The sequence below is a fragment of the Xiphias gladius genome, chromosome 23 (assembly GCF_016859285.1).
Source record: "Xiphias gladius isolate SHS-SW01 ecotype Sanya breed wild chromosome 23, ASM1685928v1, whole genome shotgun sequence".
Classification (NCBI taxonomy): domain Eukaryota; kingdom Metazoa; phylum Chordata; class Actinopteri; order Istiophoriformes; family Xiphiidae; genus Xiphias; species Xiphias gladius.
The window spans coordinates 11,103,442-11,124,206 of record NC_053422.1 but is presented as its reverse complement, the minus strand read 5'-3'; the positions used below and the strand labels follow the sequence as shown (position 1 = coordinate 11,124,206).

Below are 20,765 nucleotides of genomic sequence, written 5' to 3'. Positions count from 1 at the left end.
ATATGGGATAGTCCAAATAGTAGAGAACACCAACTTGGTCAAATACAAATGTAATTATTTCTATTTAATTCATCTTAAATGTTCGATCGACTGTAGAAATATCCAACTAGTCCAAAGCACCATTTTTGAATTTGCTTCTTGCTGCTAAATAATCATTAGTTCATTGACTGCGGTTCACTACCTTCCTTACGGGACGAGACCATGAAGGCATCCTGTGGGGGAGCTCGGTGGCTAATGCTTATTTAATTACGATCATTTCAAAATATGGGCCGTTGTGAATCCGGCGTAATCTTAATATATATTTGCCTTTACTTAACGACCTTCCGTATGAGCAAAGTCATCAAAATATCCTATTTAATAATATGTGAGACAGACTGTTGAACAGTGGTATATTCCCAGTAGGCTCCCTTCTCTATAGAGCAGCAGAGGTTTCATCCTCCAGCTAACGGCTACCGCCATGGCGTCAACTGAGATAGCAAGGCAAGCGGTGAGTCTTCTATTTTATCAGCATGCCTTTATCACTGTTATTACATATCTCTTGAAATATCTTAGCTGATAATGAGCATATGTTCATAATATTTTTAGCGTTTCGCAAGAGAATGCAATTTGGAGATTTAGCTAGTCGCCACCCGCTTTTTCTGCCTTTATTTCATCTAAAATTCAGTGTAACGTAGCAAAACCAGACAAGTCACAGTCATCGGTAGCTATTAGAAATCTGTTAATGCATTTCTAAGTCTTCTAACATAGCCGGTTTTAAAGTAAGGCCCACTGCTGCTCGGTCGTAGCTTTCTGTTAACATATTTTCACGGCACTATTTTCGTTTTCGTAAGCTAACAACTGCAGATTTCCTGTGCCAGAATCGTTATTAAAATTGCCTTTCAAACATAATGGTGTTTTATGGCGTAAAATGCAGAATAGTAGAATCTCACGTTTAAACGATAACCTATTATAGAGCCGTCGGTAGGCCATTCATTCTGAACGCCCCCGTTTCAGTACAGCTACGGTGCTCATTTCCGTTATGTTGTTTCATGTGAGTCCCGTTAACTTTGAGTCGGGCGTTGTCTGATGTGCATTGAAAATTTAGCCAAAACAGGCTCTAGCTGCTTATAGACATGTAAGCCTGCAATTTGATAAGTGTGTGTGAAGTTTTCTTGGTTTTTGTTTGGGGTTAAAACAAACAAACAAACAAACAAACAAACAAAAAGAAAAAAAAAGAAGGAAGTCACTACACCCAGAGAGAGTGATCGGAATAATTTGCTATCCCTTTGCGTCTCAATGAATGAAAACCGCAGTGTGTAACTTGGCTGTGAGTGTCTTTATAAGCAGGAATGGTTTCAGGAATGTTGCACTTGCATCTGAAGAGTATAGGCTGTTTGTCCGGTCACATTACCCCCAGTTTTCCAAATACTCCCTCAGCTGTTTAAACCCTATGTCAACTATCCAAATAATCCACAACTGTTTAGTACCATCAGCTTGTCTGGTTGGTTTAAATTGACCCCTTAAACGGAATGTTTTTTTCTGTCGAAGCCTTCACCACAGTGGAAAGCAACACTGCGTTATGTTAGGCCACATAATGGCCAGTTGGTTGAGGTTTAGCTGGTTGAGAGCGCTTGCTTTTGCCATATAATCTAAATTCTTTGCTCTCCTGCACCTCATAATGGAGACGTAGGCTGCAGAATTGAGATTCACAGAAATGGAGATGCTCACTGCCAGCCACACGCCCCCACACACATGTAACAACAGTGCTTTTACACTCTGGTGTTTAGTATCACTCTAGTCCAGAGATAGACTGTGTACATACAGTGTAATAGCAGGGTGAATGGAGGTGCAACTAGTTAAAAATAGGTAGTTTTAGGATTCAAGTCAAAGTGACACCAAAGGAACGCATAGTGCTGGCTATTAGAAGAGCCATGGCCCTTATTTCGTCATTTTTGCAATTTCAAAACTCTCAGCTTTTAAATCATATATTTATTCTCAGAGCTTTTTGTTGTTTTTACAATTATCTTGACATAAACAGCAACACCTTTCCATATAAGTACATTGTGGTTTCCTGCTGTCTCGACTGTAGAAAGAAAGTTACAGCTCAGGAAACAGGAAGTGACTTAGGCTGATTTCAGGTGCAGTGTAACATGGTCAAATATGGTGGAAATTGTATGTAGTTTGAGTTGTATTCGACAATATAATGTTATTTTTTCAAAGAACGACAATCATCAAAATGTAAATGTAAATCACAGAATGTTAGAGGGAATCCTGTGCATGTTGAAAGGCGTCAGAGCATAGTTTATTAATAAGTCCTATCAGTGCATAAGGTATTCAGTGACTGAATAGGTATTTAGCTGATTTTACACGTTGATTTCTTTTGTTTTCAGGGTGAGGGTGCTCGTGCTGTCCCTCTGGCAGGCCATGTCGGCTTTGACAGCATGCCTGACCAGCTGGTCAACAAGTCTGTCAACCACGGATTCTGCTTTAACATCCTCTGTGTTGGTGAGTGAATCATTCGTGAAAATGGTTTCCCCCTCTCTCTCCTCGGGCTAAAAGATGACTTATTGGCTTGAATGAAAGTCCACACGATGCAAAGCAGTTTGCTTAGTATTTGAGCTGCCTAGATCCCTCAGCGTTGGCTACCATGATGAGTAAGATCCTCTGGGTTCAGATAGGAAATTCAGAAATGTCTGCAGGCAGTTATTTAATTTTAGTATGGCATTATTCATCACCAGTACTGGTAGCAACTGTATTTATTACTTTAAGTATCATTTTGTGCAGAATACAAACCTTTTGCGGGGTTTATTACAGTGATAAACATTTGCCTGTACATTTGATTTATATATAGACAAAACAAGTCATTTCAGCTTCATTAAGTGCTACAATTATTAACTCAAATACACTCAGTTGCCAGTTTATTAGGTGCACCCAGCTAAAACTAATGCAATCTTAATACAACAGTCCCACAATAAATTTCTTATCTTTTTGGAGGAGGTAATGTTCAGTTTGTGTGGAATCTGTTTTAGAGAGGTATTGCCCCAACTTTATCGTCATTTTCGAGGCTGTAGTTTGTGATGCTGTTAAATTACATTATACTTTATTATTACGTTATACTGAGACATGTTTCTATTATTTTGTACACCCCATGAATGCAAGCTAGAACTTCAGATATGGGCAACATAGGATTACCATCTGCTGTACGCAGTCAGAAAATTCTTGCTATTTGGAATCTGTAATGATCTTTTCTATACAATTTCAATTCAGGAGCACATTAAATGCCCAGAAAGCACACAAAAATATGTAACCTATTGGTATCCAGTGTTCTACTTCGTCTGTTTTTTGTTTGTGAATGTTTTGTTATTTCCTTATAGTTTCCCAAACATCCCTTATTGTGTTAGTATATACAGATACACAGAGAGGAAGACATGGGGCATATGTCCATGCAGTGTTCACAAATGGGTTGTACACAACCTTTTAAGTTCTGCATTCTTGATCTACATTTTGTAGCTCAAATTTACTGATGGTGTTGTAACTATTTACAACTGGTTAGAGAAAAGTAGATAATTTTGACCATTTCTGTTTTTTTAAGATCTTGTGTTCTATTTATTTTAGTGACATATTATTTAAAGCTCTAGTAACATTAATACAATCTGTATCTACATTTTTAAAGACTTTGATGGTAGGAAGTGCCTGGCGGCCATTTTTAGTGGCATGGTTTTGATTCCCCTCCGAGCTGGAATCTATGCTATTTTGTGGATGGACTGAGTCCATTTATATTTGTGTAGGAGTGAAAAGTGGAAAAGGTCAACACTAGTGTTGTTTTTTTTTTTTAATATAATTTAAACAAAACGTATTCCATAGATACCTTTTATTTTGGTGCTATTACAATCTTGCTTTAGTACGCACATTGCTTGAGGCAAAAAAAATGTAATCTTTGGTTTTCATTATTTGTTTGTGGTCTAAAATTCACAAAATATAGTTAGATATTCACTAAAATAGTGAATCAAATATGTCAATATGTAGCGTTCCAATAGGCTCAAAGAAGACTGACATTTAAACAGGCTTTTTCTATTATGTGGGATTTCAGAAGATTTGGTTGGAAATGTTACTTAAGACATTAGCCTGTATTGTCATTTCCAGTGTGGGCCTGGAGCTACTCCAAATAAGATGCCCAATTGCCATAAGCATGAGAGACTTCTCCACAGTAACTTAAACTTATCTTAGAAACAGAAAATAGGACCCTAGCTGCATCATTTCCTTTGATTTCTGAGAGAAAGACTGGAAATTTGGAACAGAGCAAGAAATCCTTCAAAAATGGACCAACATGCTGAGAGTGTAGGTCAGGCTGTGATGAATAAAAATAGCTTTTCTTACAGAGGGAGCTCTGTATCTCAGTCATCTGACAGCAAATTGAAGTCACAATACATCAGCAAATAAGCAGCTAATTCTAGTGTTTTTGCAGTTGTAAACTTTAAAAAATTGTATATTTTGTTTGAAGCATCTTCAAAATGTCCCATTGGATCTACTCTCACTCTATCAACCATAGTTTTAGTCTTTGTTTTTGAGTTTGTTTAAATAGGTGGTCAATAAAAGCACCAGACTATCATAAGATGACAAAATAAAAATTCTGCAGGTTTAGAAATGTGCATGCTAAAATGGTAGACATTTCCCATTAAGTGGAGGTGAGAAATACAGCTTCATTGATTTTTAAATTTGCGTAATGAAAAAGCAACCAATGACTGAGCACAAGATCAAAATTTGTAGGATCCCAGTAACATGATGCATTTTCTCGGTCTTATCTAGGTGAGACGGGTCTTGGGAAGTCCACCCTGATGGACACGTTGTTCAACACCAAGTTTGAGGGTGAGCCCACTCAGCACAACCAGCCAGGAGTCACGCTCAAGTCCAACACCTATGAACTCCAGGAGAGTAACGTGCGCCTCAAACTCACTGTTGTCAACACTGTGGGCTTCGGAGACCAGATCAATAAAGAAGACAGGTAAAGCGGTCTGGATGACTGACACATCTTGTAGAAAGGGGCAGGTCTGATCTCAGCAAACTGGTTTCTTATATACTTTGTCTTTGTTTGTGGTATTGCTGCTTGTAGTCAGAAATCCACAGTTGATTGCGCACACAGTGCTCCTGACATACGATGACGTTCTGTGAGAGCTTTAAGTCTTCGCGGAGCTCAGGTCTCTTTCAGTCTTGATCCTACAAACGTACCCTTAGGATGTGGAATCAAGTCACCATCTGAAGTAGTTTCATAGTATCGACTTTATAAACATAAATCAGAGAGGCTTTTTTTTTCCTGGCTGTTATAGCAGCACTGGGGACATTTTCGCTGCAGTAGACCCCCATTAGATTTTGTTACCAAGCTTACCCTCCATAATGTAAATGCTAACTCTGCTCCTGAGTTAAGTTTAGGGAGAGAATGATATCGTGTGATCGTAAGCGCTCTATAATGGGAAGGCTGTGGTTGTTTCAAGGTTTCACACTCCATTCAGTATCAAAATTCACATAGAAGATAACATGGACTTACTGCATTGTACACAAGCACATACTCATAGTAATGTGAGCTACAGCAGACGGAATATGCTACAGTATGTGAACCAGAAATGTGTGTTTCTCAGTGTTTGTGTCAGCTCATGTGTGTGCTGGGAAGGGTGGATACTTTTGAAGCTTTCTATAGTCCTCAATGTATGGGGTCATAGGTCTTTTGCTTTATAGTTTAGTTATTTGCTGTGGGTAATGTTAAAATAACTAATTGAATCATCAGTCAGTAGAACGTTATCGATAATCTTGATAATCTATTTATCATTCTAGTCATTTATTAATTAAAACACTAAACATTTCGTAGTTAGAGCTTCTCCGATGGACGCAAGCTTTGAAGGTGGGTCCTTCAGAATACCAGACCGAGATTGCACCCTCTCCCCAAAGACAGTCTGTCCTCACAGAGACCAAAACGGACAACTTTTTAAGTTAAAAATTATGTGTTTAACAGCATCTTGCTCTCAAATGGTCAGTAGAGTCTAAATTACAGGTGTACTGAGAGAAGTTTACCCTATGAGTTGTGACATTTTACTTTAACACATGCCAGACAATTGGCACGCTGCATAGCATGTTAAAAGTGAATGTAATTGGTGACAACATAGCTGGGCTGCTATCAAAGGCAAATTGTTTATGCCTGACCCTCATTTTTATTAAGATACAGTGTTTTTTTTTTCTAGCATAGATGTATTTTTACTAGTAATGGATGACCAACTGACCACAGGTGGTAAAAACAATGTGGTTTCATAATATTTCCTAAATGTTGGAGTTGATGAGGATTGAACAACTGAAAGATGCGCAATGGATTATCAGATACCACTGGCCTCAAAGAATACAATGTCATCTTTGGGCAAAAGAAGTCTGCATTTCTTGGCTACATAAAGAGGACCCTTTAAATGCCACAGTGTGTCTTTATCTAATTGGTGCAGCTACACTTCTGATACACTGTAACTGTGATGCTTTGCTCAGGTGCAGATGACTCTAAAAAAACTGTATTCCTTAGGAGCAGAACAGGACATATTCTACTAAAGAGTGTATCAGCAAAGAAATGTTTAAATTCTTCCGTGTGCCTCTTTTTCCTTTTCTGACAGCTACAAGTCCATTGTGGAGTTTATTGATGCCCAGTTTGAAGCATATCTACAGGAGGAACTGAAAATCAAGCGCACGCTACACAGCTACCACGACACCCGCATCCATGCATGCCTGTACTTCATTGCTCCCACGGGACACTCGCTCAAATCCCTGGACTTGGTGACCATGAAGAAACTTGACAGCAAGGTGAGCTACACCTCACTTTATCAAACTTTTTTTATCTCAACATTAGCAGCAGCATTTGTTTTTGCTTGATGTGGAAGCTGGAGGATAATTTATTTAGAGATTTACTTTGAATTCTGGGTGTATTCAATCAGCTCCAGATCAATTCCAGTTAAAGTTAGGGTTTAATAATGGCTCTTGTAATATATAAGCATCATACTGTTAATTTACAATTTTGCAGGATTCACAAATTTATTAGCTACTGTTTCTGAATTGTTACTGTTAGCATTAAGTGAGAAGGAAAGTTGCTCTTCAGCAGAATGATGTCATAGAATAACTGGATTGACTTGCTGTAGCACGTCATACATATGCTGTAGGTAAACTCTTTGGCACTGCTTTGCTCTTTGCAGTATTTTATCTATCCACACTAGTCATGGGTCATAAACCTTTTCCAGGGCATCTGCCTGCATGTAAATGGGCTCTGGTCTTGTTACTGCATCGGTGTAGGTCAGCTGTGAAATGTAGTCAGCTCAGTGACTGCTGCCTCGTTTTTGTGAGGTCCTCTCCACAGTAGCTTATTTGCATGGACCTCCTGGCTTTTGTACAAAGAGCTGGCTCAGTGTTTGCCAGAGCAGCTGTGCCCTCCAGCAAGCGCTCACAACAGCGTGATCCAGAGCAGAGCCTCCTCTGTTTACACAGTCACCTAGGGGGGCGTTCAAACAGTACTCTACTGAAGTGTCTTTGAGCAAGATCCTCATCAGACTCAGGGATACAGTAAAATATTTTTCTTCACATGACCCCTCGGCATCCCTTGGTATTATATAAAGGGGCCCACATTTGGAGAGCAAATACTTTGGGATTGTGTAGGCGACATGGCACTGCCAAAATAGTTATGTGGGAGTGAGTCTCATTTTTCATCAGCCAGTTGTAAGTGCATATTTGTATTCACTTGAATGACCCCTTCCTGTTTTTTCCCTCCTCTCTTTCTCTTTTGTATTTATTTTTCTGTTTGGATTACACGGATAGCACAAATGTGGAATCCATTTGAGTATGACTCTTAACACCATGATTGGAGAGCTTTTAAGTAATATAGAGTAGGAGATGGAAGCCTGCTGCTCCCTCTGCTGCTTGTACTATTATTTTTTTCTGTGTTTAAAAATGTGTAATTGTCTGCAATACACAAAGGCGTGATATGCAGAGATCCCGGTGAAGAGAGCAGTGGTTATTAAAATTTCCACTACAGTCATGGGCAAGCAGTATTTGGAAGGTGTAAAAGAGAAATAGGTATATTTTATTCTGTTTCTAAACCTGAATGTTGTTCACATTGGAGCTTCTACTTCTAAAACACCAGAGTTATTTGATTTGTAATGTGTTTAACCCTTTAGGACCTTTTTAAAAATACATCAAATCTTTTCCAAATTTGGACTACAGAGACTGAGATGAGGAAAAGTTGCCACTGACAGACAGCTAAAAGCCGCTCTATATTTAGCTGAATATCTGAGTGTGTTTTCAAGACCTTGTCATTGTGTTAGCCTACATTAAATCTCTCATCATTTTTCAACTACAGGTCAATATAATCCCAATCATTGCCAAGTCAGACGCCATCTCCAAGAGCGAGCTGGCCAAGTTCAAAATCAAAATCACCAGTGAGCTGGTCAGCAACGGAGTGCAGATCTACCAGTTCCCTACCGATGATGAGTCTGTGGCAGAGATCAACTCCACCATGAACGTAAGGCTCACAACTGGTTTTCTATCTGTATTACACGCATTTACACAGAATTCATCAGTCATGGAGTCATGTCATGTTGTTAAGTCTGAATCCTCATATTAATCTTTCGGAAACACAGTGGTGCATGCAATATTCCTTATTTTTATGTTTAACATAAATTCTGTTAGGCTTTACTGGCATAAACAAAGTGTAAATAGAATCCGAACAGGCCTGGTCTGTGTCTCCTCAGGCTGTCAGGAAGCTGCTTCACACAGGGAGGTGTGTGTTCAGAGTAGCACAGTCAGCCAGCTCACTCTGCAGGAAGCCTGCAGTGTGGGAAAGGGCCTTTGTCCACAGAAAGATGAATCAAGGCTCACTTACCTGTTTATAATGTCTCATCGGTGGAAATGCCTTAACACACCCTAGCTGATTGTGTTAGACTGCTGCCTCTCGGCTCTTGTTGTACAGTCTGACCACGTCATACATTTTCCTTTCAGAGCTATTTCTTGGTGTCTGTAAAATTTAGCTCTTAATGGTCAGGTTATGTAACCAAAATAACACATTTTTCTCAGCTTTCCCAGTGACGTTAACACTGCTTCACACTGGAATGCATCTTTAGCGGTGTGTAGGATTTGTCCTGATTCCTCATGTATGAATGACATAGTTGCATTTCTGAGTAACTAAATGTTAGCAGAGCTACAGCAAGTACGTGTGCAGTTGCTGGTTTGTGGAGAGAATTTGGGGTGAATCCGCAGCGCTCTCAGGTGTTTCAGGTTCGGCAGTATACCGATGTTGACTTTCCTTCCGCTCCACAGAGCCATTTGCCGTTTGCTGTGGTGGGGAGCACAGAGGAAGTGAAGATTGGGAACAAGATGGTGAAGGCCCGGCAGTACCCCTGGGGGACAGTGCAGGGTAAGCCTGGGTCACATCCTGCGCAGGAAATGAGTGTGCTCACTTTCATCGAAACTGCCGCAACTAGCCACTCCCCTCATATTTCTCCTCAGTTCTAACATCTGCTGTAAACTAGTTGATAACCAGTTATATAACATCAATTATCTGGAGCACCCCCTCTGCCATTACACTGTGTGTTAGAGAACCAGCAGATCTCAGCTACGAGCTCTTGCAGATTTAGAAATTTTATGTCACTGATAATGTTTAAATTGATTTCTTATTGACTTACTTGATCGATCCATAATGGAGTGTATGTAATGTATTGCAAATAGACAGCAGCGTCATACTTCTATTAGGTCAGAGGAGGATCTGAAATGTGTGAATAACTCAAGTTTCACTAGTCTGCTCTTAAGATATTTGATACTTTTTAAGCCTCATACTGTGAAACTTTTAACTGTATGGTGTTCTTATCAAGTGTGTGTGAGTGTGTGTGTGTGAGCGTGTGTGTGATTGTGTGTGTGAGAGTGTTTGGCTGGTTTGCCAGGACTAGGCCTATTCAGTACATAGAGCTTAAATGCAGTGCAATCCATAAGGATGTGGACAGTAATTACTTTCATATTTGATTGATCTGCATATTTTTTTCCTGATTGATTGATGAGTTGATTGGTCTATAAAAGGTCACAAAGTAGTGAAAAATGCTCATCAAAATATCCCAGAGTTCAAGATGACATTTTCATGTCTTTTTTTTTTTTTTTTGTCCAACAGAACAGTCCAAAGCCCAAAGATATTTATTTTATAATGACATAAAACAGAAAAAAGCAGAAAATCCTCACATTGGAGAAGCTGGAACCACAGAATGGTTGGCTTTTTTGCTTCATAAATAACTTGTTCAAATAGTTAGACGGTTAATTTTATGTTGATTCACCACTTGATTAACCGTTGCAGCTCTAGTTTTGTACTCTATGAAACTGGATTTAAAATGTATTGTTGCCTTTTTTAAGGTTGAAATTGCTGAATGTCAGTGGATTTTGTTCAACAGGGTGTTTGGATCCACATCAACTGATCAGTGCAGAAAGTGTAGCCCTTTTTATACATGACACCACAGGGTAAACAGGGCTATGATTTGTACACTGAAAGCTGAAAGTCAGCACTTTAACCTCACAGTCAAAGTGTCATTTAAAATTCATTGTGCTGGATTAAAGCCAAAACAATGAAAAACATATCACTGTCGTAATGCCTACAGACTGCACTGTATAATATTTCTGGTCATAGGCTTTATCTGGCATTGGGTCTGTTTACCAGAGACTGACTGCGTGCATGCTTGTGTACTCACATGATGTCACATGGTTTGTGGGAGTGTGGCAAGCGGAGTTGGAGTGTCTGCTGTGGTGCTGGTACGACCGGGCCTGTGAACTATAATACATTACATTATGTCGTAGCTAATAAATTAAGCATTCATAGATGCTATAGTTTTCTGATTCTGCAGTATATTTAAACCATAATGAATAATATGCCATCTGATGTGTTGGGTAATACGTGCACGTGTCACTATGGTGTGTCTGTCACAGTGGAAAATGAGAACCACTGTGACTTCGTCAAACTGCGAGAAATGCTGATCAGAGTGAACATGGAGGACCTGCGAGAGCAGACTCACACACGCCATTATGAGCTCTACCGCCGCTGCAAACTGGAGGAGATGGGCTTTAAGGACACAGACCCTGACAGCAAGCCCTTCAGGTTGACTTGGATTTCCTTTTTATCTTCTTGCTTTCTACCTACACCTGCTTGTTTCTACTCAGCATTTCTCTGCTTCCATTTATCGTTGGAGCCTTTTATTCTCTTGCTATATTGTACCAGTTTGAGTTTGTGTCTGTATTCAGTGATCTGGTGTTTGGTAAACTGCATAGTTTATTGTAATGCTTCTTATTCATTTTTATTCCCTTTCTCCTTTTCCTCTGTCAGTCTGCAAGAGACATATGAAGCTAAGAGGAATGAGTTCATGGGTGAGCTACAGAAGAAAGAAGAAGAAATGAGGCAAATGTTTGTCCAAAGAGTCAAAGAGAAGGAGGCCGAGCTTAAAGAAGCAGAGAAAGAGGTATAATTATTTCACTTGAATCTTGCCCCATCCTGATACATCATGTACATCACCAATCTTTGTTTGAGATTTGACACAAAGATTACATTCCCTCTGTCTCTTCCACGTAGCTGCACGAGAAGTTTGACCGTCTGAAGAAGCTCCACCAGGACGAGAAAAAGAAACTGGAGGAAAAGAAGAAGGCCCTGGATGACGAGCTCAACACGTTCAAACAGAAAAAGACTGCAGCAGAGCTCTTGCAGAACCAAGCTCAGCAGGCAGGGGGCTCCACCACACTCAAGAGGGACAAAGAGAGGAAAAAGTAAGTATTGTTCACTTCCTTCTGTGTTTTTATACTTATACCACAGGTGCAGGAGACCACTTTGGTTGTATGAGGATTGGAAAAGCCAGCATGCTATGAAACGGGGTGGAATGAGGCCATACATTACTACACAGACATTTCAGGATGTTGATCATTTGCCAAATTCCTTTCTGGGCACTGTTCAGAAAATGGCCTTTAGGATTTTATCCTTGGGTTCACATCAGTACATGGATAATAATTGTTTCTAAGCCTTTTGAATCCATATTTTGTGCATCATACTTTGTTCCATGCCAGCAAAATATGTAGCTGTATCCTGACAAAAATGCAAACTTCTGGAGCTTTCACTCCACTCTGTGCACATTTGCTGCAGACAGAGGTTAATATTGGTCTATGTCATTTTTTTTGTTTGTCTGTCACCACTCATTGATAAAGCACCTGAGATTTGTAGAATTTCATGCATACAGTAGTTAAAGGCCCTGGCTTAGCCTAAGAATCGCAGACTCTCACTCTCCTCTTTATTTCTGAGAGGCAGATGAATGCTCCAGTTTACCCCCCCATCTAATAACAGAGAATATAGATAGCACTAAATTCCATGTAAAGAAAGCTGACCAGGATCAATTACCAACGAGGAAAAATAAGAGGAGCAGAGATGCGGGAGTCTGAAGATAATGACAAGCAGTCCTCATCTAAGTAGTTGAAAGGTAGCCAACTGTCAGCAGAGTTTGATGAGTGATTTGCAGTCAATAATCATCACTCTACAGTTAAATGTTGCTGATGGCTAAAGCAAACCAGATCATGAAATTAAATACCCCAAATGGATTGTGTAAACAACTTTATCACAGCTCTGTTAATAATTACTGAAAAAATGCATTAGAAAAGGAGGTGATAAATGAAGTACATTTTTTTCACAATTGTTTTATTCGCCTCATGGAAACTCTTGAACAATTTCCTCCACCCCATCAGTTCCATCAGTAGTCTCAACGGCCAAAACCGTGGTGTTAATGTATCTATATAATCTCTCTCCACTTCTTGGTATTTGTGACACTGATTCTGCTGTTCTTTCTAACAGTTTATGTACATAGGTTTTAATGAAATCATGACTGTACAGGAAGCAGTGTGTGCAGCCAGATGTGTTCAAGTATGGTTGCAATGTGTTGCTGACATTGCTGGTCCCTTCATGTTGGTAATGAACTCCTGGTTGTGTGTTGAAGCTGATGTGACTCCGTGCCTGTTAGAAAAGGAAGAAGACACTTGCACTGAGAAGGTTCTTGATGCTTTATTTTTTCTGTGAATGTATTCTCTTCACAGCCACTTCCCCTCTGTATGAGCTCTGCCTGGAAAATTTCTCTTTCAAAGGGGGCAGCTATGCAACTTAAGCTTTGTCTGTGGGTCACCGATTAAAACCAATTCGAGAGGTCTTGCACTTGAACTGTTAACTGAATAATAATTATGTTGATCTGTATTCAACCCTCAGGTTAAAGTCAGTGTTTTCTTCTTCCCTGGAGACAGTTATTGATTATTGCATGTTGTGTAGATGTGAATCTTTCCTGTGAGTGCATGTGTCACCTATGTTGCATCCATAATGTTTTCCAGTTAACTCCTCCCATACTTGCTGCATGCTGCATGAGGCACAATTTCTGGTAAGAGTCCCTTCTTGAGTTACACCACTACCAAAAAAAAAAAAATAAGATATGAAAAATATGAATGAGGTATCATGGTATCATTGATTGGTTAGACAGAAATCACAATTTATTGAATACATATGAATAAAGAAATATTTTAAAATGGAAGCTAGAGATAAGTGATTATTTCACATACTGAACTAAAAGCTCCAAAAACTTTATTGGACTGAAAAAAGGCAACAGCTCAACCCTACGGGATCTTGGGATATCTAATCCAGTATACGGCTGCTCTTAGTTTTAGAGCTGCAGCTATTAGTTGATCAAAAGAAAATTAAATGGCAACTATTTTGATATTCGGTTAATCATTATTTTTCAAGCACAAATGGTTCTCAGTTGTGGAAGTTCACTGCTTTTCTTGGTCTTCTTGGGTAGTGAAATGAATTTTTTGGGGGTTTTAGACTATTGCTCTGACTATACACTCACCTTGGGCGCTAGGATATTGTGATGGGTGATGTGGTGCATTCAGTTTTTTGATATTCAGTTTATTTTCATATGTGTAAAAGAAAAGCAGCCAAGCCTAACATTTGAGAAGCTGGAACTACAAGATGGTTGGAATATTTGCTTGAAAAAAATGACTAAAATGATTCATCGACTATCACAATAGTGGATGATTAATTTTCCGTCAATCAACTAATAAATTAATCATTGCAACTCTAGAAATTAAAATTTACATTTTTTTCTGTTTTTGATTTTGTATAGACAACTTGATTCAAGTGTTTATAGAAGAGAATTACTGGCACATGAATCTAATGAAAATGATTTTAGTTGCAGCCAAGCACACAAGTACCTTTTTGAATCTCTAAATTAGAATTCACACACAGTCAAATCAACCTTTGAAAGCTGTTTAAAATATAATCTAAATTCACATGCATTTAATTTGCCCATTAGAGTTATTTAAACATGAAACAGTCTGAGAAATGGGTGCACAGTGTTTCATCGGTAACATCTGTGTCGATCATATCCTTGAGCTGGCAGTGTTTACCGTCCCTGTGCCAGCTTCTAAATCAACCACTTTATTAGATCTCCACACACGCATTTGATATACTGCCCCATCTGCCTCCCTAAATACACAACAGTCTCCTTTTTGTGGTTCTCCCAAGTCCTTCCCCACCCATCCTTGCTCTCGCACAAAGAGGCCATTCAAGGCCGAACTGAGACTAACAGGTCACACAGACCAGCAAACAGCCTCGGGGCCAATCTCTGTTTACGGAGATGACATGTTTTGTTGATCTTACAGCCATATGACGACCCCCTCTACCACCCCTCCCTCTTGAGTGGATACAAAAGCAAAATCCACAGAGAGAGATGTTGTTGAGACTCCGTCACCAGGGAGGGTAGAAGTGAAGGAAGACATCTGTCTCGCTATCTGGAAACTCCTCAAGCAGCTCAAGACTGTTAAAACAGATGAAAACAAGCTGCTATTTGATGATAATGAGCAATGAGGGAGACAGTCAGACACTTTTTTTATTTTTTTATTTTTTTTTTAAGCTCAGGAGCGGGACAGAACCTCCAAAAAGAAAAAAAAAACACACTTATTAGTCTGATTCAAAGGAGTAGTTGACTGTACTTGCACCCTCACCTCTGTACACTCAAACCTTTTGAGCTGCCTTGAATGCATGATTTCCACTAAATACCATGTGGTCACTAATGTTGATGTGATGCCACCGATGTGAAATAGTGTGTGTCGTGATGATGTTTTAACTCAAAGGAAGCAATAACAGCCCTTCTCTCTCATTTCCAGCTTAGGATCCCTCTAGAAAAAGTGCTCCCTTGTGGCCATCCTGCTGTGAATGAGTTTCCACCCCATCATCCTTTACCGTACCCCTTCCCCACCCTCACCCAACCCCCATAATTCAGCCCTCCACGTGCCCCCCTCCCCCCTGCTCTGTGGAAGACGCTGGGCATTGCTATCAGTTTTACATCACTTGTTTTTGCTGAATGATGCTTGTCTGTTATTTAGTTTGTACAAGCAATTATTCAGCTTGTCTGTTTATACAAATTGATAAAAATTGCATTCCATATTTGTTTTATATTCAGTGACTCTTTGCATGATGGAGTGAGCTTTTTTAAATATTAACATACATGACTCCTGTTGTGATGGGCAGAAACGCACTGAGTCTAAGGAAAAACATGCATCAGACTCTGGGACCTGAGTTTTTTTATATGTGGTCAAAGATCTGCCGTAGAGTACAGTGAAGAAAGAATTAAGACAACTGACGACTGATGCGAGGATGGATATAGTTAATGTTGGATAAACCTCATCCATCTTCAGCTTAGTGATTTTTAATTCTACAACATTTACCAACATATTTGTTAGTAGTTAGTAAATGGTTAATAATTAGTCATTGGCTTGGGGTTGAGCTAGTTTGTTACTAGTTTAAAGTTGTAATTCTTAAGATTTTCGTACTGGTTGATTTGGCGACATCAGTGTTTACCATTACGCAAGTGTGGTTTTATACTACAGCAAACACTCCCTGAGCAGCTACTTTGTCAAAAATACAACAGCAGAGCAGCTGGTGTATCTGTTTACCGTTAAGCCACTCAAACTTTTTTTTTTTTTTTCCACAGTCTGAATTCATGCTGCTTACTATGCAAGTAGTTACTCCCTGCAGTATTTAAAACTGATCCCCTGTCATAACACACGACACACTTTCGTAGACGTATTTTTGATCAACCATCACTGTTGGTGCTGACCATGGTAACAAATACATTTGTGTCTGCTGTGACTGCTTCACAATAAAAGCCACTGCGTGTTTTACCAGTTGAACTCTTTTTAATGTGAAGCAGCAGCAGCAGCAGGAAAGTAGAAGTGGCAGTACAGCTCTGATATGGCTGAGAGTGAGTCTGATATCAATGAGATGAAATTACATTAACACTGGTTTATATGCATTCATTATTTCCTGTGAATCCCGTGTGTCTGTCTGTGTGTGTGTGTGTGTGTTTGTGTGTGTGTGTGTGTGTGTGTGAAGGCAATTTGAAATCTAGCACGGGAATGGCGGAACCTGCCACTACCAGTGAAAACTAAATTTTATGCCAATTGCTGAAAGAAGTACAATAATACAACCACAATAGTATGAAAAATGGGTTTTGATTTCATAAAAATCTTATGGATTATAACATTAAAGTTTCCACTAGTTATTACCTCGGCCATACAAGTTTTGGATTTGCAGTCAAATTTGAATTGGAGGTCTAGTTTTCTATTTTGGTATTTATGTCCCTTTGCTGATGTTGTTTTTACATTAGCCTGATGCATGAGTAGATGTGAGCCTAATCTCTTTGCCACTTCTCCCATACCTCATTCGTTGTCATGTGTCATGTGCATATTTTTATCAGCGTTCACATTTGCACTTTTTTTTACACACAAATGTGATGTTTTTTAAGTATATATTAATGTTATCAGTGCAATTGTAACTTTCTTTTTATTTTACTTATTATGAAGGCACATTTTAAAGTCATTCAGCATGATGTCCATTGTCCATTGTCAGTGTTATGCATAAAAACATTTTTTTTTAAAGAAAATAAAGGCCAATTTTTCACCAAATGTTACAACTGTAGCCATAATCATTGTGTATGACAAATATTGCTGTAAATTAGGAGATTAAATGAAAGTTCAATGAAACTCAGTGGGTAAAGTGGGTATGCAGTGAATGAATGTTGATGCCAGTAAACTTTACTTTGTTGTTTCCTTTGTTCACATCTGTATTTCTTGAGGACAGTATGGTCATAGGTTTCCTCACAGCTTTGGTTAACATCTCAAAGTCCTTTGCATTTAAAATCTTCAGTTATGTTTATTTCTTTTAGCTGAGAATCACAGGGCATCTGTTACCTCAGGTATTCCTTTCTTTTTTTTTTTTCTTTTTTCTTTTTTCTCAACAACTCAAGGGTTCAAGGTTGCAATAAATGCCTTTTGAAAGAGAAAAGTGTCTTGAAGACTGAAGACAGTGCTGCATTAAAAATACTTTAGCTCCTCGTGACATCAGGGTGCAAATACATCTAGAGTGGAGCCATTCCCTCCTCCTAACCCTCAGCTCACTGGTCTGTGTGGTTTCACTTTCCTTTGCAGTAATCCCTGGCTCTGCACTGAGTAGGTCCTCAACCCTCAAGCTTTGCTAAGGGACCAGCCTTTGTGGGTACTGAGTACCTCAAATGTGACCAGAGGCTTTGTGGACCCCATCCTTCAGGGTTTCTTAATCATTACCTGCTCTTGCTATAATATGGGTTGATATGTATTCGTGTTTCACTGCTGCTCTAACCTCACCTTGAGCCATCTAATTCTTGCTTTATTGCCTCTGCTTACATTTATGTGTGTACTGTTTTTGTTTTTTGTTTTTTTTGGAGTGACTAACACCTGTTTCCACTTAAGTTGTGATGGAGATTACATGCACACTTGTTCATTTATTGTAATATTTGGACAGAACATTTACATTTTGTCTCACTTAGATGGACCACAGAGAAGTAGACAATCGTGTGAAATTATAACACAACCTACAAGATTTATTCACTGTTTTATAAATTCACGCAGCATCGTCAGTGGGCACTATATCTTCTCATCATTCACGCTTCATGTATGGTTTGAGTGACTATATAATCATAGGGATTTTACTACCTGATTTTGTATTTCTGATCGTTTTTCTCCCTGATATCAGATGCATTTCTAAATCTTTGACTCTGGCTGTCAAGTTTTTATAAGCGTTTCTGCTCTGCCAACTCCTAACTGCTGGCTTTCTTTCTCTTTGTCCCTTCAGCTTCTTTTAATCTGTCTTGACCACCCGAAGAGGGGATTGCAGCTTCAGCAAGAAATAAGCACCCTTTACCTCTTCCTGTTTTTCTCGCTGTATCAACCTTTTATATTTCGTCCCCCATTGCATCTCCTTTTGTTGAATATGGCCTTATGTGGGCCCGCATGGTATTTCTGACCACCTAATGAAGCTCTAAACCCAGGCAGGTTTGGAACCGGGCACAGTTTAAATCTGCTACTATGTCTTAATGTATATAAAGTGACTCTTGCAGTTCATAGAATTCATCAGTGGGGGTTTACACATTAACAAGACTCATAGGTTGAAGTCATTATTTGATCTTAACGTGAAATAAAACTGCAATGACCTGCACTATGCACTCATCTTTTCAATAGGATTCTTAATACAAAATCCACATTAGAATAAAACACTACTGAAACATCGAGGCTTGCTGATTAAACAAAACCTCGTCAAGGACAGACGCACTTAATGTGTTATGAAGTACTTTATGACGAGCAGACATGTTGGTTTCTTGAATCTAGTTCAGTTAGAAATCAAAATGACCTGCTTCATTCGTTCCTGAATATCGAAATTAAACAGCAGAGTTAATCAGTCATAGCCATGCAAAAGCCAAAGCAATATTTATACTTAGCACTTCATTTTATGGTGCCCATGTTTACATGTCCCTGTTGAATACCATGGCGGTCACATGTCATGGCCTTTTATTACACACTGTGCTTTAACATTCACAAGCCTATTCTATATTTTGCATGCATCTTTTTATTTCATACCAGCTGTGATCTTTGACCTTTCGACATGCTTGTTTTTATCCCCTGATTAAAGTCAGTTTTGCGGTCTATTTCACCTTCATTGCTGTTTTCTTCAAAATGGTGCATATTATTGATGTATATTTGCTCTGTCCTATGATTTCAGCTCCCAGTTTGCCAAATATTAGAATAAGATGGAGTTGAACTGAATCCCAGATAGGAGTATTACAAAAATACTCATGCATTTATATAATTTATACGGATATATTTTGTGTATTGAAGTGGAGACTTGTTGTTTATTACCTATGATCTTTGGACGTGACTCTGAGTGTAAAGTAACATTTTGGTGTCAGAAAATGCCATACATTTTTCTAGTATCAGTCATCACCTCTTGTAGTCAGAAACTCTCCCACACTACAATTATTCAGTATCTTTCTTTAGTTTGATTCCATTGATGTACATTTTCAATAAAAAAATGTGATCCAAACATGTTACGTTTTCGTCTTTCATTCGCAGTGGGGTAAACTTTTTTTTTTTTTTTTTTTTTCTAAAGTAGTGCTGTTGCTTTTACGGGCTGTGGAACTCGTGTCCTATCCTCAAGTGGATAGTATGTGCGGTCAGCACTCTCCGTATACTATGAAAACTGTCATACACCTTAATGTTCAGCCAGTTCAGCAGTTCCCGTATAGCGAAGCATTCACATATAGTAAGATAAAATAGGATCTTAGGGGGATAAAAGAGAGAAACTTGACTATAGTACAGGTTACATTCCTAAAGAAACATTTTTGAATGTGTTCAAATGAATGATATTATTGAGCGTTTCCATTTTATGTTTACCTTGTAAATTATTGTAAGCTTGGGTTGCACAGTAATAAAATTTGCAGTGTTTCCAACTCTTTAATATACTGTTCTTAGGCTTAATATTAGGCTATAGATAATGGGGACAGAAAATTATAGTGTCACAATATAAGATAGTGGAGGGTGGATATTACTGTACTTAAAGGTGCTACATGTAAATTTTTGCTTCCGCTACATAGCCAACGTTAGCATAAACAGTTGTTTAATTATCAGTCCGAAGAAAAGTTGCTGTTTGGTTCAGCATCAAACTTCATTCCTTTACTCGCCAAGAGCCGTCTCCAGCGGTGGAAAGCGACGCCAATGTTAACTCTTGTTTTGCTTCTGTTTTTCTATCACTTCCTTTTCTTCTACTGAAGGTAGCGTGCTAACCAGCTTCGCAGTAAAAATTATGCGATTTCACCAAACTCTATAGTCCTGTAAGAATTACAACAAGGTTGTCCCGCCCCAAGGAGATGCGCTACGGCAGAACCAACATGAGGACGAGGTGGATGTCAACAAAGAGCAGTCTGTACACAACCACACTGTCCTGGGAGGAGGCCTAGTCAGGCAATGTACGTGAGAAGCTGTAGAGGCTTTAAAAAGTAACTAAGCGCCAGGCTGAAAGGCACCGTTTGGCTGCTCTCTCTGGTTAAAAGGTTGGAACCGGTTTCACCTCTGACCCCAGCCGGTGTCACTGGGGCCCGGAGCGCGGCAAGGCGAGAATTTGAATGCCGTCAGGCCCCAAATTCATTCGGCAGCAATGACATGCAGCCAGAGCGAAAGAGAGCTATCTTCAGAGACTTGAAGAGCAAGGAGTCTTTCAGCCTGTGGTCCAGTCCCCACAGAGCCCTGATCTCAAACGTCACGGGGTCGGGCTGGGATTACATGAAGAGACAGGGGAGAGAGAAGAACTGTGCCGAGTTCCCCCAAGATGCTCGGGAACAACCGACCTGCCAAGCAACCTG

The 20,765-nt window shown here is 39.3% G+C and overlaps 1 protein-coding gene across 6 annotated transcripts; it reads left to right on the top strand.

Annotated features, from left to right (window-relative positions):
- Positions 1 to 403: 403 nt before the first annotated feature.
- Positions 404 to 19,435, top strand: sept6 (septin 6). 6 transcript variants are annotated; one of them, XM_040119493.1, is made up of 11 exons: positions 404 to 487; positions 2,370 to 2,484; positions 4,786 to 4,981; positions 6,621 to 6,807; positions 8,351 to 8,512; positions 9,307 to 9,403; positions 10,951 to 11,119; positions 11,345 to 11,477; positions 11,588 to 11,778; positions 13,372 to 13,418; positions 15,202 to 17,001. In XM_040119493.1, exons 1-10 carry the CDS (start codon positions 458 to 460, stop codon positions 13,373 to 13,375), a joined length of 1,284 nt encoding a protein of 427 aa, XP_039975427.1. In that variant the 5' UTR covers positions 404 to 457; the 3' UTR covers positions 13,376 to 13,418; positions 15,202 to 17,001. The 6 variants fall into 6 exon arrangements, with proteins under 6 accessions (XP_039975427.1, XP_039975428.1, XP_039975426.1 ...); XM_040119494.1 differs by lacking the exon at positions 13,372 to 13,418 and adding an exon at positions 12,990 to 13,042 and having other exon boundaries at positions 15,207 to 17,001; XM_040119492.1 differs by lacking the exon at positions 13,372 to 13,418 and adding an exon at positions 12,990 to 13,042.
- The last annotated feature ends 1,330 nt before the right edge of the window (positions 19,436 to 20,765 follow it).

What these genes read in the sequence shown, in the direction of transcription:
- sept6 (XM_040119489.1), top strand. Translation starts at nt 458, where the DNA reads ATGGCGTCAACTGAGATAGCAAGGCAAGCG. An exon ending in AGATCAACTCCACCATGAAC is followed by an intron (nt 8,513 to 9,306) that starts GTAAGGCTCACA and finishes TCCGCTCCACAG; the next exon opens with AGCCATTTGCCGTTTGCTGT. An exon ending in AGGGACAAAGAGAGGAAAAA is followed by an intron (nt 11,779 to 17,523) that starts GTAAGTATTGTT and finishes TTTCCTTTGCAG; the next exon opens with TAATCCCTGGCTCTGCACTG.